Source organism: Fusarium verticillioides, chromosome 3 (assembly GCF_000149555.1).
Source record: "Fusarium verticillioides 7600 chromosome 3, whole genome shotgun sequence".
Classification (NCBI taxonomy): Eukaryota; Fungi; Ascomycota; class Sordariomycetes; order Hypocreales; family Nectriaceae; genus Fusarium; species Fusarium verticillioides.
Genome location: NC_031677.1, coordinates 1,054,806 through 1,071,568, shown reverse-complemented (window position 1 = coordinate 1,071,568; position 16,763 = coordinate 1,054,806). Strand labels below are relative to the sequence as shown.

General features: G+C 49.2%; 6 protein-coding genes across 11 annotated transcripts; 3 read left to right on the top strand and 3 right to left on the bottom strand.

Annotated features, from left to right (window-relative positions):
• Positions 1-2,583: 2,583 nt before the first annotated feature.
• On the bottom strand, positions 2,584-4,097 carry FVEG_07853 (calcineurin subunit B). Of its 2 annotated transcripts, XM_018896555.1 has the most exons (6): positions 4,027-4,097; positions 3,748-3,955; positions 3,590-3,642; positions 3,409-3,482; positions 3,020-3,354; positions 2,599-2,912 (listed from the first exon to the last, which is right to left on the bottom strand). In XM_018896555.1, exons 2-6 carry the CDS (start codon positions 3,797-3,799, stop codon positions 2,902-2,904), a joined length of 525 nt encoding a protein of 174 aa, XP_018754038.1. In that variant the 5' UTR covers positions 3,800-3,955; positions 4,027-4,097; the 3' UTR covers positions 2,599-2,901. The 2 variants fall into 2 exon arrangements, with proteins under 2 accessions (XP_018754037.1, XP_018754038.1); XM_018896554.1 differs by having other exon boundaries at positions 2,584-2,912; positions 3,748-4,097.
• Positions 4,098-4,534: 437 nt separating this feature from the next.
• On the top strand, positions 4,535-7,102 carry FVEG_07852 (enhancer-polycomb-like protein 1). 2 transcript variants are annotated; one of them, XM_018896552.1, is made up of 3 exons: positions 4,606-4,963; positions 5,126-5,896; positions 5,962-7,084. In XM_018896552.1, exons 1-3 carry the CDS (start codon positions 4,817-4,819, stop codon positions 6,811-6,813), a joined length of 1,770 nt encoding a protein of 589 aa, XP_018754035.1. In that variant the 5' UTR covers positions 4,606-4,816; the 3' UTR covers positions 6,814-7,084. The 2 variants fall into 2 exon arrangements, with proteins under 2 accessions (XP_018754036.1, XP_018754035.1); XM_018896553.1 differs by having other exon boundaries at positions 4,535-5,896; positions 5,962-7,102.
• A 989-nt stretch (positions 7,103-8,091) lies between these two features.
• On the top strand, positions 8,092-9,461 carry FVEG_07851 (glycoprotein endopeptidase KAE1). Its single transcript, XM_018896551.1, has 2 exons — positions 8,092-8,211; positions 8,266-9,461. Exon 2 carries the CDS (start codon positions 8,371-8,373, stop codon positions 9,409-9,411), a length of 1,041 nt encoding a protein of 346 aa, XP_018754034.1. The 5' UTR covers positions 8,092-8,211; positions 8,266-8,370; the 3' UTR covers positions 9,412-9,461.
• Positions 9,436-11,951, bottom strand: FVEG_07850 (hypothetical protein). The gene is made up of 3 exons (XM_018896550.1): positions 10,635-11,951; positions 9,869-10,454; positions 9,436-9,819 (listed from the first exon to the last, which is right to left on the bottom strand). The coding sequence occupies exons 1-3, from the start codon at positions 11,447-11,449 to the stop codon at positions 9,775-9,777; spliced, it is 1,446 nt and encodes a 481-aa protein (XP_018754033.1). The 5' UTR covers positions 11,450-11,951; the 3' UTR covers positions 9,436-9,774.
• A 225-nt stretch (positions 11,952-12,176) lies between these two features.
• FVEG_07849 (hypothetical protein) lies at positions 12,177-13,252 on the top strand. 2 transcript variants are annotated; one of them, XM_018896548.1, is made up of 3 exons: positions 12,177-12,740; positions 12,793-12,807; positions 12,855-13,252. In XM_018896548.1, exons 1-3 carry the CDS (start codon positions 12,432-12,434, stop codon positions 13,134-13,136), a joined length of 606 nt encoding a protein of 201 aa, XP_018754031.1. In that variant the 5' UTR covers positions 12,177-12,431; the 3' UTR covers positions 13,137-13,252. The 2 variants fall into 2 exon arrangements, with proteins under 2 accessions (XP_018754031.1, XP_018754032.1); XM_018896549.1 differs by having other exon boundaries at positions 12,793-13,245.
• On the bottom strand, positions 13,124-15,728 carry FVEG_07848 (CMGC/CDK protein kinase). 3 transcript variants are annotated; one of them, XM_018896546.1, is made up of 7 exons: positions 15,280-15,667; positions 15,120-15,201; positions 14,961-15,063; positions 14,513-14,909; positions 14,268-14,459; positions 13,330-14,215; positions 13,124-13,273 (listed from the first exon to the last, which is right to left on the bottom strand). In XM_018896546.1, exons 1-6 carry the CDS (start codon positions 15,414-15,416, stop codon positions 13,519-13,521), a joined length of 1,608 nt encoding a protein of 535 aa, XP_018754029.1. In that variant the 5' UTR covers positions 15,417-15,667; the 3' UTR covers positions 13,124-13,273; positions 13,330-13,518. The 3 variants fall into 3 exon arrangements, with proteins under 3 accessions (XP_018754029.1, XP_018754028.1, XP_018754030.1); XM_018896545.1 differs by having other exon boundaries at positions 13,124-14,215; positions 15,280-15,728; XM_018896547.1 differs by having other exon boundaries at positions 14,513-15,063.
• Positions 15,729-16,763: the final 1,035 nt, after the last annotated feature.

Below are 16,763 nucleotides of genomic sequence, written 5' to 3'. Positions count from 1 at the left end.
CCTCTGGTCTCCCTCAAGCAGCTCTCTTTTCTTGGCCACCGATGCCTGAAGTCAGCTGGACAATTGACGAACAAAAGAAAAACACCATAAACACTATCCATGTAATTCATTGACTGCGCTGTATTACTGGCGTGCCTGCGCCGCAATTTGTGGGGGTTGGTTGTGTTTGGTGTTCCAGCTGAGCGGATGCTGGTAACCAATAGGCGAATTTGACAGACTGTTCAACAGAGTGATTCCTCAGCTGCTTTGGGGTTTGTCTCGAGAGCTGAGACCACGGCTGAGCTATGCATACACAATACAATCCTGACGTGCGCCATTCTTCAAGAATGGAGACGCAAAAGTGTCAAAAGACATGATTAAGATGCCTCCCTCGTCGATCACGCCAATAATGTCATCTAGTGTGGCGCGACTATTGTCGCTAACTAACCAGCGGTATCAGATCTGATCGGCTCAATACTTACACGCCGTCTACATTTGGCGACAAATTACGAATCAAATCCCGGCATTTGTCTCCCGCGATTCGTCTATCGGATTTCTAACGCCCCCTAACACAAACAGGGACGTCTGTTCGCCGTCCCAGCCAGCCGGAAATTCAACGACACTAAAATCCGAATATGACAGGTCATTTCATACCAACCTCGACTTACACCCCTCTGCTTCCTGGAGATAATAAAGGGAGATTTGACGAGGGAACAAACGAAACCAAACTAGACAATTGCCCAACTAGTCCAATAAAACAAAACGACCGAGCCCACTTTGAATATCCAAGATATATCCATGTTCCTCTAGAGATAGGGTTACATCCTGATCGACAACCGAGACTAATCCCCAGCGAAACAATTTTGTTTCGATAGCCTCATCATTATGACAACCCAATACCTGAGCAACTCGCATTGAAAGGCTGCATGCTGTTCGAGACATGCAGCCAAGGTTTCGTGCAACGTCGAGTCAGCTGCCGAGGGCTTGTTTGTGCGCCCGTATTCTGAGGTGTGATGAGCTTGTCAAGGATGCAAGCAAGCCTCCAGACATGGATCCTCATGCCCCGGATCTTCACCAGCCGTGCTACAATACCGATTCTCCGGTCACCCCGGTCCCGGTATCCTGATAGCTCCCGAGATTTCTGGGGGCGTTGTGAGACATAGAATCCTTTTCTTGGAAAGGGGTTGTTACAACAAGCCATCTATAGCATTCTTGACACTTTTGAGGCCAGACACATCAGCAAGTGAAACGCGAAACCCGACAATTATCGGCATATATGTTGGATTCCATCCCATCGACGTCCGAGACGTGGGGGCGCTGCTGCGATTCATGATGCAGCCCCGACCCGACGCCGGGGATCGACCGGCAACGACCGCTATGACTCGAGGCTAAAACATGAGGAACTCGATGTCACTCAAGAGGGTGTGTCGTTGGATATGGACATGATGCACATGATGCGCCCTGTCTCACCACCGGGGATATCCAAACAAAGGAACATCAAGACTTGAATCTGGCTGGTATAACCTACTTCTGAACTTTGCCCCCATGAGCGTTGCATAGCCTTGTTTCCTCATGGCCTCTGCAAGCCCCGCCATGTTCTGCGAAAACAAACATCAGCCTCGTCAAGGCTACGAGGCGCATGCTTTGAGTTTCACCCAGGACGTGCGGCCCCTGTAAAGTATGTACTATATGGTTGGACGACGTTGAAGACGTCCGAGCATACCGAAAAAGGGGCCTCAGCCACGCGTTCGGTGCGGCTTTATTTCTGACATAGCTGTCGCGGCACGTTTATCTTAATCGTATTCAGAGTGTCGTAAAGTGTTAGAGTTTGCTGATGTAATTATCTTGTAAGAGTGCGCCCTGAGCGAGAGCATATTCCGACCCCTGGCTGAATGGACGTTGCATGGCCGCTGAGAGGCAATAGACGACAGGTTTTTGCAACTCTGGCATCTCTTCCAGCTTTGAAATCATAAAGTAACGGTCATGTTAGAGGCCAATAGTAGATTGGGTCTCGTTCATGGACGCAGGGTAACACGGGTTTGTGGAGTAGTATGACTTCCCGTACAAGACTTGGTCGCACACTCTCATTGACACTGATATGATAATTCAAAGAATACCAGAAAAAGATCTCCCGGTCGGCCTTCTAGAGACCGTTATTCCCACCAAGCTGAGCATGGTAAAGTGATATTGCGTTGATGTGCTTCTGCACGTTGCTGAGAGAGATCTTGATGAGCATCATGCCCGAACTGTCCGAATCCAGGCTGTGAACCAGGAACACATCAGTCTTTGCCAATGGTCTTTTTGTATGAGTTTAACATCAGTAGCACTCTATCACGCTGGGTGAGTAGTCAAGAAACCCGTGGAGCTATAATTCATTAGAGGGGGGATGAACTATCGAATTCAATAATGGTCGAATGAACGAGCTGAAGAGGAAGATGAAGGCGAAGAAGCGAATCATTCATGCCTTTAGGCATCAAGTTCATACCCATACTAGCCCCCTATCAACCGCTGCTTATGTCTTCGTCTTGAAGGTGGATAAAGTCAAGACGGTCGCCATGCAAATTGTAGGCATTGGGAGTTTCAGCGAGCTGAAGAACCCCCCACGGTGTTTATCTGCGAGCTGCCATGCCAACCCAGAACTCTTTACGCCGAAAAGATATCATACCGAGGCGAGCATTCGAATATACTAGATGATCAGCTTCGTCATAAGCTGAGCAGAGGGCAACAGAAGTCTGTCAGTCAACAAAACAGAATGCGTGAATTCATGATCATAATGATGTTTAGATTCGCTAGGTGTTCCAACCCCATCTTCCTCATCCATTTCCACCAGTAGTCCTCGTAGGACTATGGACCGTGTAAGTCCATGGCAATGATGAAACCTGTACTCCCCTACCCTGTATGCACCCTTTTATGTGCGATCGCTTAGAACTGGTCTGTAATATCAGGTCAGCGTCTGATACATCACACAAGTCCCAGTTGCCAGTCATGACGGCACAGCTCATCGCCGACACAGATGCAACTCTAGCCTCAAACAACTTACCGACAGTCATGCTCATACTGATGTCAGTCGACTCGACCATCTTGGTGAACTCCTCAAAGCTAATCTTGCCGTCCTTGTCGAGATCGGCCTCCATGATAGTCTTGTCCACAATCTGCTGCAGCTGCTGATCCTTAAGGTTGCTGCCGACCATCATCTTGAGGACAATGAACAGCTCTCCGTTGCTGATATAGCCGTCACGGTCAATGTCGTAGACCTTGAAGGCGAACTGCAGCTTCTGTTCCTTGTTTCCCTTGGCGCTGAAAGCTGAGAGACCTGTAACGAATTCTTGGAAATCGACGTCACCCCCACCATCTTCGTCAAAAATGGCGATCATTCTGTTGCAGCTGAGTTAGCTAATTGGCGAGAGGTATGAAGCAGCTTGGACGGACCGTGTTGCCAGAGGGTTGGAGGAGATCTGGGGAAGACTGAGGAATTCATCGCGTTCGATCGTACCGGAGTTGTCCTAGAAAGTCCCAAGTCAGCTCTTGATGTCCATTATGCTTGTGACAGTCCCAGCCATGCGCATCATCCGACATGACAAAGGACCAAAAAGTCGGAAAGCATGCACACCTTGTCCAGCTTCATGAATCGCTTTCGCAGACGATCAACTTCATCTCTATCGACTAGAAACCGTACATCTCAGTATAAGTTTCACTCCATCACCCATCCCCCAACCGTGCGTTCGCGTTGAGGGGTCAGGGCTTCCAAGGGGCCAGGGCAAGGCTCACAGTTGGATCCTTGGACGAGGTTGTCCAGGACTGCGCTGGTGGTGTTGCCCATTTTGGCAACGTAGAGATATGTCGTGGATTTGAGTGCGGGTGTTTGTTTCGGGGGTGAATTAAGTTGTGGCGAAGCGGCGTCGGTGGGTTATAAATAAGCTGTATTGTGCTGTTGTTCAAATGTTGGTGATAAGGCTGAAGTGAGGTCTCACTGTCACTATCGCTAAGTTTAGGTAATTCTAGACCGATCTTCCGCGCAAAGGGGCAAGTACGCAGAGGGGTAATTACTTTGCGGGGCAACCACCTCAAGAAAGTAGGACCTCCCGCTTCTTGCAAGCACGACTTCCGTTATCCTTACGGTGCACCTTCCATGTTGATTTGTGTTACGGTCAGCAACTGAAACTTGGATTAATTGAAGGCACAATCAAAGAATACAGTTTATTTAGGAGAAATGCTCATATTTAAGGATACGCGAAGGCATTAAAATGATAAGATTCAAGAAATATTTATATGACCACCTACCGTTTTGTCAGAGACAGTCTGGTACGTGGTTGTCGAGCCAGCAACAAAACGTTCCTACGTTTTCAGTGCTTACCTCACTAAAAGCAAGCGCTATTTCGGGGCACCTACCACTAAAATGCACGCCTCCAGCAAAACAAACCATCAGCTTCTGTACCATACGGAAGGAAAGTGCAGCCCCAAAAAAAAGGAGGCACTGGTCCAAGCGTCATAAGTACCTTACCCGCAAAGACACCGTGGGGAGTGACCTCGACCCCTCCCATCAGCACACCGTCATCAAACTCTACCGTTCTCTCTCTAGCCATTCATTGACTCTCCCTTGCCAAAAACTCCGGGCAGCAGCAGAGAAAAATCTTTACGCGCCAAAACAAACCCCAACGTCACCCCATCGAGCCCGACCAAGCTGCCATCGAAGAAGACTACAACAGCACCTTTTTCATTAATTCTTTGTCGAAAATCAACTCAAAAGTCCTTGTTTTATGACTTGATCGCTTTTTTTCGCGGTTTTTCCGCCGCCTGACCGCCTCTCTCTCCTACCTCCCTCCAACCCCCTGGCATCATGTCATCACGCAAAGTCCGCGTCAAGAAGTTGAACGTCAAGACGACGCTTCCAGTTCTTCGCGAAGACCAGATCGATCCGAACGAGTATGAAGCTTTAACGACCGACAACCAAATCGCGACCGGTGTCGAGCAGGCCGAGGAAAATGTGAGTCATCCCTTTGTTCTGCCACATATCGTGATATCACGTGTTTGTTCACGTGATTTGTTTCCTCACCCCATCCCTGTCCTGCTGTGATTGGATGGTACTATCATCCAACAACAAGCAGTCCATTTCCTGGCCTCGACCTCATACTAACCTTCTCAATAGGAATACCATCTTCAAACCATTCTCAAGGAGGCAGGAACCAGCAATGACCAAGAAATTCCTGTTCCGCCTCCCCAGGAGAGCGACATCAACTATGATGAGCTCTATCCTGTCCCTTTCCATAAACCCTCCTCTTACATCCGTTTTTCACAAACAGTTGAGGAGTGTATATCGTGTCTCTATGACATGACCACCGAGGACGATGAGTTCCTCAAACAGTATAATAGTAAACCACCCGCTGCCGGGGCACTCTCTGAGGATGACTTTGAACGCATCATGGAGGTGTTTGAAGACACGGCAGCGGAGCAGACACCATTTGCAGCAGTCGATAATACCGTTGCCGCCTATGACATGATGGTGCCTGCACTTCACGAGCTTGGGTCGCCGGCAATTCTTCAACATGCTAAGCCTGTGTACGAATATTGGAAGTCAAGGCGACAGGAGGCTGGCAATAAGCCATTGCATCCCACTCTCAAGTTTGAGACTCATCAGGAGACTGATGACACAGACCCCTTCGTCTGTTTCAGACGACGCGAGGCTCGCCAGACTCGAAAGACCAGAGCTCGTGACAACAAAATTGCAGAAACACTCAAGAAGTTGCGACGAGAACTTGAGGATGGCCGGCAATTGGTACTCGTCGCATATGAACGTGAAATGTTGAAGCGAGAGCTCATGTCGATGGACCGCGCTCTGTTTGAAGAAAGGGCAAGACTCAAGGAGACCAAACTTCGGCTGGGCATCAAAGGCGAGGATGAGGATCTCGTCAATCAAAAGGTACGCCAAGCCAATACTCGCAATGCGAGACTGTTCCGCTCCTTGTATGCTAACTCGCTTTGTAGCCTCAGAAACGCAAGCCTGCAGAGCCCCCAGTCATCCGACAGCCAACCGGTGCCCACTTGCGACAACCTGTACGGTCTGATGGAAGAACACTGGATGCTGACCTTGTCTTGTTGTCAGACAAGCTGGCAGAGAAGGAGAATGAACTTCGACTTGACATAGAAATGAAGGTTCAGAACCACCGGAAGTGGAACCATAACCATATTGACCTAACTGGGGAGCCGCTGTCGCCAGTCAAGGAACAGGGCACAGAAGTCAAGTTCCGACAAGCGAAGACGCAGTACTTGATGACACCCCCTGCATCCACATCGTCAGAAATGGAAGTGGACACACACATACCTGATGCCCCGCAAGTGGACAAACGTGAGGCACCTGTCTTCCAGTTTTCCGCTGGATCAAATGAGCCTTCCAAGGGTAGCCAACCTTCGTTCCGTCGACGTATTGGTCGACTGAACCGATTGTGGATTGATCGAAGAGGCATGGTGACGCCACCGCCAGAATATGGCGAGAAGTCGGATAGGTGGAGATACGACTCGGATTCAGATGATGATGAGCCACCTGTATATGAAGTTGATCCATTTGATACCCGGGCATTGAAGTTCCGGGCAACAATTCCGTTGAACCCATACATGTTTCGAGGACGCCCAGCAGTACCACCAGATGCCGTGGTAGCAGCTCAAGCACAAGCAGGTAACAGGGTACTGCCATCGCCAGCAGCAGCACAAGCGGCGGCGCATGCGCATGCTCAAGCCCACGCTCAAGCGGCAGCACAAGCACATCTGGCAATGAAAGCGCAAGCTAAAGCGGCGGCGGTTGCACAAGCACAAGCTCAAGCAGCGCAGACGGTGCAGTAAGCGTACCGTGGACAGTGGATTGTATGAATATGGTGGATGTTTGTTTTATACCCCAGAAATATTGACAGAACGGACGGCGGACTGCTGGGCAAAGTCGATGAGCCCTCGGTAGACAGATGGGGCATCGTGTATTATTTAGTCGTTGACCAGGGCATTGCAAGGAGTTTCGGAACGGGTGGTGGGTATTCGGGTTTTGGAGCGAAAGAACATTCTGCGGCCCAGGTCGAGATAAAATGAAAAAAGAACCATGGTCGACTTTTAGACCACAAAGATGATGCTGCCCCTTCCCAAGAGTCGTGTATCGTATGTCTTTGCCGTAGTCGGAGAGATCATCGTTGCGTCGTGAGGTGATCATGCGCTGTCATGTTGGAGGCTGAGGGGAAGCTCTGTATCATCGGGATCTGATATACCGACGACAGCGAGTGCGAACTTGATGATAGAATTGTAGCGGCTAGGCTACCAGAAGTAACAGAGAGAGTGTATCGCCGTGTTGACTGTGTCGTAGAAGGAGAGATGTTGCATGATCATGGTGCCGTGCTGTAAAAGGTAACCAAGCTTAGATGAGAGGACCAGGCTGATAGGGATGTCATATTAGCAGGGGCCACGTAAAAGTATAAGCGAGAAAGAAATCGAAACAAAGAGCAATATACCTGCTAGTGTCATGAAGAAAAGCGTATGCGCCCTGGGATAGTGATTTAATGGTATGAGACACTGGGAAAAAGCTGCCGAGTGCGAAATGCGAGTGATAGAGGAGGCTTTAGAGTGGAGGGCGGGCTGCGAGTGAAGGAAAAGTGGCCGGCGAACCGGGTGTTGTGGATTTACACATCTTTTAGCCACAGTAGAAGCTTTTTATGGAGACAACGTGGCTGGTGCTAAAGAAGAAAAAAAAAAAAAAAAGACATACTCCGTAGAAAAAAACACTTGCATGATCTAAAGTAGTTCATATGATGACAGTGTGAAGATGTTAGGTCTAGTGCGTACGGAGTAATGCATTCTTTATGATCCAGTTCTCACACAGTTGTACATTCTCTCTTGTTGATCACCACTATTTCCGTATGTAAAAAAAAGATCTGCCCTCGTTACGGAGTTTTATGTACCGTTGCTGTTCACGGTTTAGCTGGACCCTGAAAATTGTAAATCGGAGCCTCCCGTCCGCTACGGAAACGAGAGAGACTGTGGCTGGTGATGACGCCTGGTGCCCGTTGGAACACTCACTGTGGGATGTATAATTACAGGGGACTACCTAAGCGAGGGGCTTGACAAACCTGCCCTTGTTCCCAGTGAAGCCTGGTCGAGATCAGATCTGCCCCTCTATCGATTAGACGTCTACTTATTACTTTCTTGACATGAGTAAGCCAACATTTATGACAGTTTTGAAATATAGCTTTAATAACAACTGTACCGTTTCTCTATTCCCCTGTATTTATGTTTAAAATTCTGACATTAATAAAGTCGACAACGTCCATCTAGCTTGGGTACCTAGCCAGTGACATCAACACCATCATCTCGATACCCCCCCCCACCTTTAAACTTCCCATCTTCAACCTCACATACAAAATGGCCTTCAAAGACAAATCCTCCTACATCGCCCTCGGCTGCGAAGGCTCCGCCAACAAACTCGGAATAGGCGTCATTCTTCACACCCCAACCAAGACAAAAATCCTCTCCAACCTGCGCGACACCTTCGTATCTCCCCCAGGAACCGGCTTCCTCCCCAAAGACACAGCAGCCCACCACCGCGCCCACTTCGTCCGTCTCGCACGCGAAGCCCTCGCCGAAGCGAAGATCACCCCCAAAGATGTCGATTGCATCTGCTACACGAAAGGTCCGGGTATGGGCGCCCCGCTGAATTCTGTCGCTGTTGCAGCGAGAGCATTGAGTTTACTCTGGGATAGACCCCTTGTTGGCGTGAACCATTGCGTGGGACATATCGAGATGGGGAGATATATCACTGGCGCTGATAATCCGGTTGTGCTATACGTTTCGGGTGGTAATTCGCAGGTGATTGCGTATGCCGAGCAGCGATACAGGATATTTGGCGAAACACTGGATATAGCAGTTGGAAACTGTCTCGATCGATTCGCTCGCACGTTAGAAATCAGCAACGATCCCGCACCAGGATATAATATCGAACAACTCGCCAAGAAGGGGAGCAAGCTCCTCGATATTCCCTACGCAGTCAAGGGCATGGACTGTTCGTTCTCTGGGATTCTAGCCTCAGCGGATGCACTTGCTGCACAGATGAAGGCCGGCGCAGATTTCACACCAGAAGATTTATGTTTCTCACTGCAAGAGACGGTATTCGCGATGTTGGTTGAGATTACAGAGCGGGCTATGGCGCATGTTGGCTCATCGCAGGTTCTCATTGTGGGAGGTGTGGGCTGTAATGAGAGGTTGCAGGAGATGATGGGACATATGGCAAGAGAGCGAGGAGGGTCAGTTTATGCTACTGATGAGAGATTCTGTATTGATAACGGAATCATGATTGCGCATGCTGGTTTGTTGGCGTATGAGACAGGATTTAGGACGTCTTTGGAGGAGAGTACATGTACACAGAGATTCAGAACTGATGAGGTCATTATCAAATGGAGAGACTGAACTCTCCAGTAAATAATAAAAAAGAACAAGATCACAAGGAGTTGTCATCGTTAAATATGTTTATGTATTTGCTGAAGCTGATCCATGAGCTTTCTCGCATCAGCTTCATCATGGCGTCAAGAAGCCTTGACATCCCTCGTTATTCTCAGCTCATGTCGCCATCACTATGTTACTCATCACCACTGCTCCTCCATCAAAACTAAGAATACTAGACAGCCAATCCCTGTCTATCTCCCAGACCTCTAATACATAGCAAGCATTCAACGTCACATCGTAACTTCGAGCCCGCATGTCTGAAAGCAGGCCCAAGGCATGGGGGTTATGACTCATGACCCAATCATTATGTTCGTCCATCGTGTCTTATCAATCATCTGAGGATGTGGGCTTGTAGACGATTGTTGTGACATACTACATCAAGTAAGCATCATCCTTTTGGTACTTTGTATAGCAGACATACCTTATTTCTGTATCGAGTAGTAGCTGAAACAGCAAGAATGTTGTTCTTGATGCTGCTGGTGGCAAGGTGATTTAGAATCGTATGGTTTGGCATGTTGAGCACACTGTTGTCATCTTTCATAAGAGTCGCCGCATTCAAGATGGGCTTACTCAGGAAACCTGGTAGCGCGGGAGGGTTTGGTAGCCTTTCAATGGCATTGACGGCATACTGATACGCTTGCGAGTCCTCGGCCTGATCAAAGTCGACGAGGTACTGTGGAATTTGGCTTCGGTAAGATTCAGGAGGGGGTACAGGTTTGCCCTTTAGCTGGGGCGGTGGTTTCGAGGCTTTCTCCTGAGTTGGTGAGACTGTTTGAGCAGCAGCAGCAACTTGAGCCTCGGCTTGAGGACCGGCAGGAGGCGCGGGAACTTGCTTCTTGTGAGCATCGTCGGGGCTCACTTCGATATAGTTGACAAGGTTGTTGCCAAAGTCGACGGTGGTTGGCAGATCAGGAGACGTCTGCATGATGCCGTCTACCAGGAAGCGGACATGGTGTGTACCTGGAAGAACATAGACTGTTGTCGAGAAACAACCAGGACGACCCTCGCTAGATAGGCAAATATGTCAGCAACTATATCCCGACTCTATATGGGCCATCCTTATCGCAGAACGGACGAATCGTGTGCAACAATCATCTGAGACAACACAGCAGCCACGGAAACACAGACGACGTAGTGATCGACCCGTGTCTCAGAGAAGGAAGGATAAATAACATCATGACACTTACATGGGATGCAATCGTTGCTTGCGATTCCATTGAAAGATGGTACCTGTCACATAAACCTTGTCACCTCCGCTCAGCCACTCCAGCTTGGTCTGAACGACAGGTCTCGTCTTATCAACCCGCAGCTCCTCACCATCCTCCTCATCAACTGTAGTGGCACTGAGGGCGGAACTCTTGCGTGTGATGGTGTCTGAGTCAATAGGCTCAATATCAGGTATCGGCAGATCTGACTCTGGCGCCAAGATAGGTGATCCAGGGGTGTGAACCTCCTCATCGATAGGGAGGGGTAAGCGCGGGGGTCTAGTCAAGTACATGTCTGTGATGCTGCTATTGGGAATCAGAGCTGTGTCATTTACGTGAGCGGATTGGTGTGATCGAAGAGAAGAGGACTCCATAGGCACATCGACAGGCTTGGTAGGTTCGTCGCGGTACTGAGGTTTAGACTCGGCGGATTTGCTCTCGGCAGGCTTGGGCTCAGGAGTTCCAGCTGCATGCTTCTCGGCGATGCCCTTAGCATCCGAGGAAGAAGCAGTCTTGTGAACAGCGGCGAAGTTGCTATGAGGAGAGCCGCTCAGAGACGAGACAGCAGTGGGAGGCAAGCTCTTTGGCCGATTGATGACGGTTGAACCTTGGGCTTGCGCCATAGAAGGCTCTGGAGGCGCAGCAGAGCGATGCGCGTGACCAGTGATGATATTGCGAGCATCTTTTCGGAGATGGTGTCGGGGAGATTCATGGCCATGATGATGACCGTGGGCCGAACCAGGAGCCGAGGTCGTCGGTGTGGTCGGTTTGGAGGACGAAGACGGGTTGTTACCCATGTTTACTACCTCCTACTCCCTTCCAAGGGATGTGCTCTACGATTTGAGGGTGTGATCTTGGGCGATGATGGCGTAGGCGTAGGCTTTGAGGGTAAGGTCGGATTATCGGTATCTTATCGGGAATATGGCGAACGGCATGTCAAACTCGATGATGCAGATCTCGTCGATTATGTCGATCGTTGGAAATAATTACACGTGCGCTCTCAGCGCCAATTGAAGATCGAGGTCAGAAGAGGGAGGACGAGCGAGAAACGGCCTGACGCGGCACGGCAGGGTTTGGTGCGAAATCCGGGGTCCTTGTGTAGCGTGATGATGATTCAGATGCAATATTTTTGGTGTCGCTGATGAAATCGACGCTTTTGTTTGTTTGGTATGTTTGTGTCCAAAATATCGTCGACGTAGATCCGTTCACTGGAAAAGGATTTGTTTGTGGCTTCGGTCGCTTCGTTGAGTTTGTTCGTCACTGGTCGCGGGGGTGGAGATGGATGGATCTGAGAGATTGATCGATGATGGAAATGGATGAAGGGAACCTAAGAGAACGGGTGGGATGTTGAATCGTGGCGGGGAGTCTGATAGGTGACAGTCTTTAGGTACTTCCACGCTGAGCGTCATAAAGCCCATTGTTCAGGTCACTAAATGACCATCACTAACACCAAAAGACAAGCTATGAGGTACCCACTGAGAGCTGTTCAAGCCAACCACCCAATGGATTGCATCTCGATAAGACTTGAGCTTCCTCTGCCTCCACAATCTACAGTAGCTCAAGGGAGCTCTAACTTGTGCCATGTTCTTGACTTACTACAGTACATTCGTTAATTAACTCGCGAAACTTCCAAGAGTAATATCATATAAGCACGTTACTATACTGAGCTTCTTGTTGAACCCCTATCACTCTTTCGTATCTGCAGTGATGTAATCCTTCCTCCCTTATAGACAACCTCACCCAACTCACCATCAACACCATAACCTCTTCTAACCCAAAATGTCCGAGTCATCACTCCCAACTTCCACAATCGTGGCAGCAACATCAGAGGAGGCCTCACCCACAGTCTCTCCATTCATACTCGCATTCGACATCGTTGTCGCTGTCTTCAGCTTCCTCTTCTCCTTCAACTGGTCAGGCTTCTTCTCACGGCTTTTCACCATAATCAGCTTTCCTTTCCGCCTAATTCTCATACCATTGTCCTTTGTTCTCAACATTCTGCTCGTTGTGTTTGCACCGGCTATTTATCTCTTCTCTTACACACTTGCTGGCGTACGTTCTGTATGGGCGTTTCTGGCTAGCTTAGAGGTATGTTGTTGCATCCTTTTGAGTAAAGTGAGGTTAAGCTAACGCTCTATAGCCGCTGTATACTTTTGTAAGGTCAAAACTTACCTCCGCTTATCTCAGTCTAACAACTTCTAGTTTGGTGCTGCAGCTGGCGTCGGCATCTTGGCTGGCATCGGCCTGGCCATGTTCTCATCCATAATCACGTCCTATCTAGGAATGCAGAGTGACAATATCGACTCAGGGGGTTCATCTTCTAAGGGAAGTTTGCTCGAGACCAGCAGTCGACGAAATTCGCAGTCTTCAGGCACTGAGCTTGACTGGCAATGGCTTGACTCTTCCAGTCAAAGGCGTCGACCAGCTGGTGGCTTACTATCGCAGACCATTCACGAGGAAGACGATGATGATTCAGAGTATTGATCATGTATAAGTACTATAGTACATCAAAGCTCAGCTGCAAACTTCTACGCTACAGATAATTCCATAATATATGTGCTTAGACGAGAGGATTGACCTGCTAAAATCCTCTGATACCATGCGCCGCTCATGTAATAATGCTAGACTAGACACTCAGCCTTTCCAAGGATATTCTTCTTCTTCCTTTGTTGCTTACTTGGGTCGTATCAATCCGTTGCGCCATGTCCTGCTATGCCCGGATCGACATGCGATTAATCTCGGTTGTTCGCCTTCAACGCCTGTACTATCCTTGTCCTAATCTCATCCCTCCTCGATGTGGTGGCACTGGATCTCTGTTCCCCTTGTGGCCTGCGTACACGTGAGGCAGTATCGCTGACGCTGGATTCTATCTCCGGTATGCATCACGGTCTGGCCTATCACGGTCTTGCCTGTCTCGATCTCTTGACCGATCATGCCTGGGTGACCTACTGCGGCTGATGGTGCCACGGTCTCTATCGTATCGTCGGTCTTCTCTGCTGTTGCGTCGCCGACGATCATCTCTGGGTGGTGGAGGAGGGCGGTCATCCCTCCGTCGGCCTGGGTCGTCCCGATTATAGGCGGGTATGTACGTGTCGACATCTGGGGGTGCTCTTGGCCCAGGTGCTCCCCTACCACGAGGGGGTCCTCGCTCACGATAGTCTGTGTCATCGTTCGGAGGCGGTCGTGGCGGTAACCCAGCGCCTCGATCTCGTTGCCAAGCGGGACGCCTTTCATCTGGTCCGTTTCGATATCTGCCTCCGTTCACACCATTCCGGCCATTCCCGTAAGGCTCGTTGCTGTTGAAGCCCGCTGTGGCGCCCTTAGCATCTGGGCCAATACCTACAGTCCCACCCTTGGGGGCAGGGGGCAAGGCAGCCTTGCGGTCGTGGAACTTTCTTCTGTCCAGCTCGTGGCTTTCTTCATAAACGGGAATCTCGTGGGGCTCTAACGGCAGAGGCGCCATCTTGAACCATGGGTGTTGTAAAGCGTCCACTGCGTTGATTCGTGTCCGCCAGTCCAGCTTAAGAAGTTCTTTCAATAGTGAAACTGCGCCCGAGCCGTACCTAAAACCGGGATTAGTGGCTGAACCTTGAAGAATGTCCCATGTACACTTACTCTCGAAATCTGTTCTGGAGGTTGCCAGTTCGTGGTCGAGGGGACAGATGATCAGCCCCAGGCAACTGCTTCCATCCAGGCATGTTGTCTTCATTAGGAGATCCCATCAGGTCCCAGATCATGTCTAGCTGATGTGCGTCACTTTCACCAGCCAAAATGGGCTTTCCGAAGAGCATCTCACCCAAAACACAGCTACATTGATTGTTAGAACCAAGGAGAATGGGGACTTCCAGAACCACGCTTACCCTACTCCCCAAACGTCAATAGCGGGGGTGTATTGCCGTAATTGTAGCAAAAGCTCAGGTGGTCGGTACCATCGAGTAACCACCAGACCAGTGTAATCTCGTTTTCCTACGCCGTAGGCCTGACCAGCCTTTGGAACATCTCCTTCGTAGTGTCGAGCGAGACCGAAATCGGCAATCTGAAGGATACCTTGGTTGTTGATGAGCAGGTTAGCAGCTTTCATGTCTCGGTGCAGAATGCGGCTGTCGTGGAGGTATCGCAGGCCTTCGAGCAGTTGCAGCATGTAGCATTTGATCTGAGCCTCCTTGAAATGGACCGAGGGGTTATCGAGAAGACCGGAAAGATCGTGATCCATGTAGGGAGTGGCCATGTATACGATGGGCTTTTTGCGCTTATCGGCTGAACGGGGTGGTCAGTTGGGTCAAACAAGGAGCAGTCGTGTCCACTCACTCTGTCTGGTAGGGTGCTCGATAGCCATGTCCTCGAGCCTCAGGATGTTCTTGTGCGACAAGAGCTTGAGGAGCTTAATCTCGCGAAGGGCGGTAATGGGAAACTTGTGATGATCGTCAGCGTAGTTCTTGTGTGGGGTGGGGTGGTGCCTCGACATACGCCATCCTTTTCATGATGCATGATGATTTTTTTCAAGGCGACATGTATGCCAGTCTTGCGCTGGCGGGCACGGTGAACCTCACTGAGTTTTCATTAGTATACGCGATCGCGGCTCGGTTGCGATGATCGACGATATATGCGCCGACCAAGGGGTTCGTACCCAAAGGTTCCCTCCCCCAGTTTGCCTAGCAACTCATAGTCGGAAATACGGGAGCATCCCTTGAAACTTGATTTTGGTCTCAAGTGGTTGAGCGCAAAGGTTCGAGGCGAAGTGCCATCAGGCGTCGAGTCTGACATTTTATCTGTGTCGTTGGTTGCTCGAAGAAGTTGAGTTGACGATGCGCGCGTCGAGAAGAGTTGAGTGAGGCTGGGAGGCTTCTCACAAGATTCGCATCGCCTCTTAATCGTGAATCATCGGGAAAAGCTGTAATAACGATTGTCGCTTTGGGGTTGATGTATGAGAAGGAGTCGAGGAGTCGGCGCTGGTATTTGGAAAAGGAGAGTGAGCGGGGTTTTCTATTATAGATGTTTTTGTTGGTTGATTGTTCTTGATTGTCAATGCACTTTCAATAAGGCCAAGACGAGAGTTTAGAGAGACGCACGAGGGCGGTCAAGCCGAGAACGTGGCAGAATGCTCGGAAGAGGCTTAGCGGTAGGAGAAGGGATGGGTGCTTCAGGGGTACGTACCTGCAGACCCTTGCGTTTGCGTTTGCTGGATCCATTTTATCTTATCATCTGGGTTCATGATTGTTCGTCATTGTTGAGATTCTCTCACTTTTTTAGCGATTGTCTTGCAGCAAGAAAATGATTGTGATCTTGGGGCGTACGTCATACTTGGTCTGTATTTGAATTGGCCATAAGTACTTCATTACATAATCAAACTAAAGCCATGGCTGTATTTGATATCGAAAACCCGTTTACCTGGTATCATGGCTGAAGCATCCTGTATTGGCGGTGTTTGGGCATGTGAAAGTGCGCTATCCATGTTAATATGAAAAGCATGGATATCACGGAAAGTTTCATTTAACATTATTGAATGGTAGCCCTGGTCTCTTGAAGATCTTGGGAATATCATTAATTTATTAAAGTTAGTATCCTTGATTGAATTCATTGTGAAGCTACCGTATTGAGTCCCTATTAATTATTATAGGGCCCCGTAATCGGAGGTCACTCTATTTGCTGGCGCTGCCCGGCTGGCTGTGAGGCATCAAGATAGAACCTTAGAGAATCCACATTGTTCTAGCCTTTGCCAATAGAAGACTTGTCGAAAAATGCAGCCTACCTTATCTAACCCACGCACGTCCAGTCAGTAAATGGGCAGTGCTTGTAATTATTATTCATCCTCCCCGCGTCTTGGAGATCTTAAACTCTGGGGTAAAAGATGAGATGGATATCTGGACTATTATTGAGGTCATTCATGTGTTCAGTCTTTAGGTATGCTCAATAAATATCAATCTGCTCTGACTGGACTAATCTCTCTCTTCACCGTAAAAATATCCTCTTGGTCACCTGCCACTTGTTATTGATCATCAACACCAGACCAAAGATACGGCATCTCATTTTCCTCATTAACCAATTCAGTATTTAAAATGCTTAGGACAGCCAAGCAGTGCAACTCCAGACCTTGATTTCACACCAATAGTT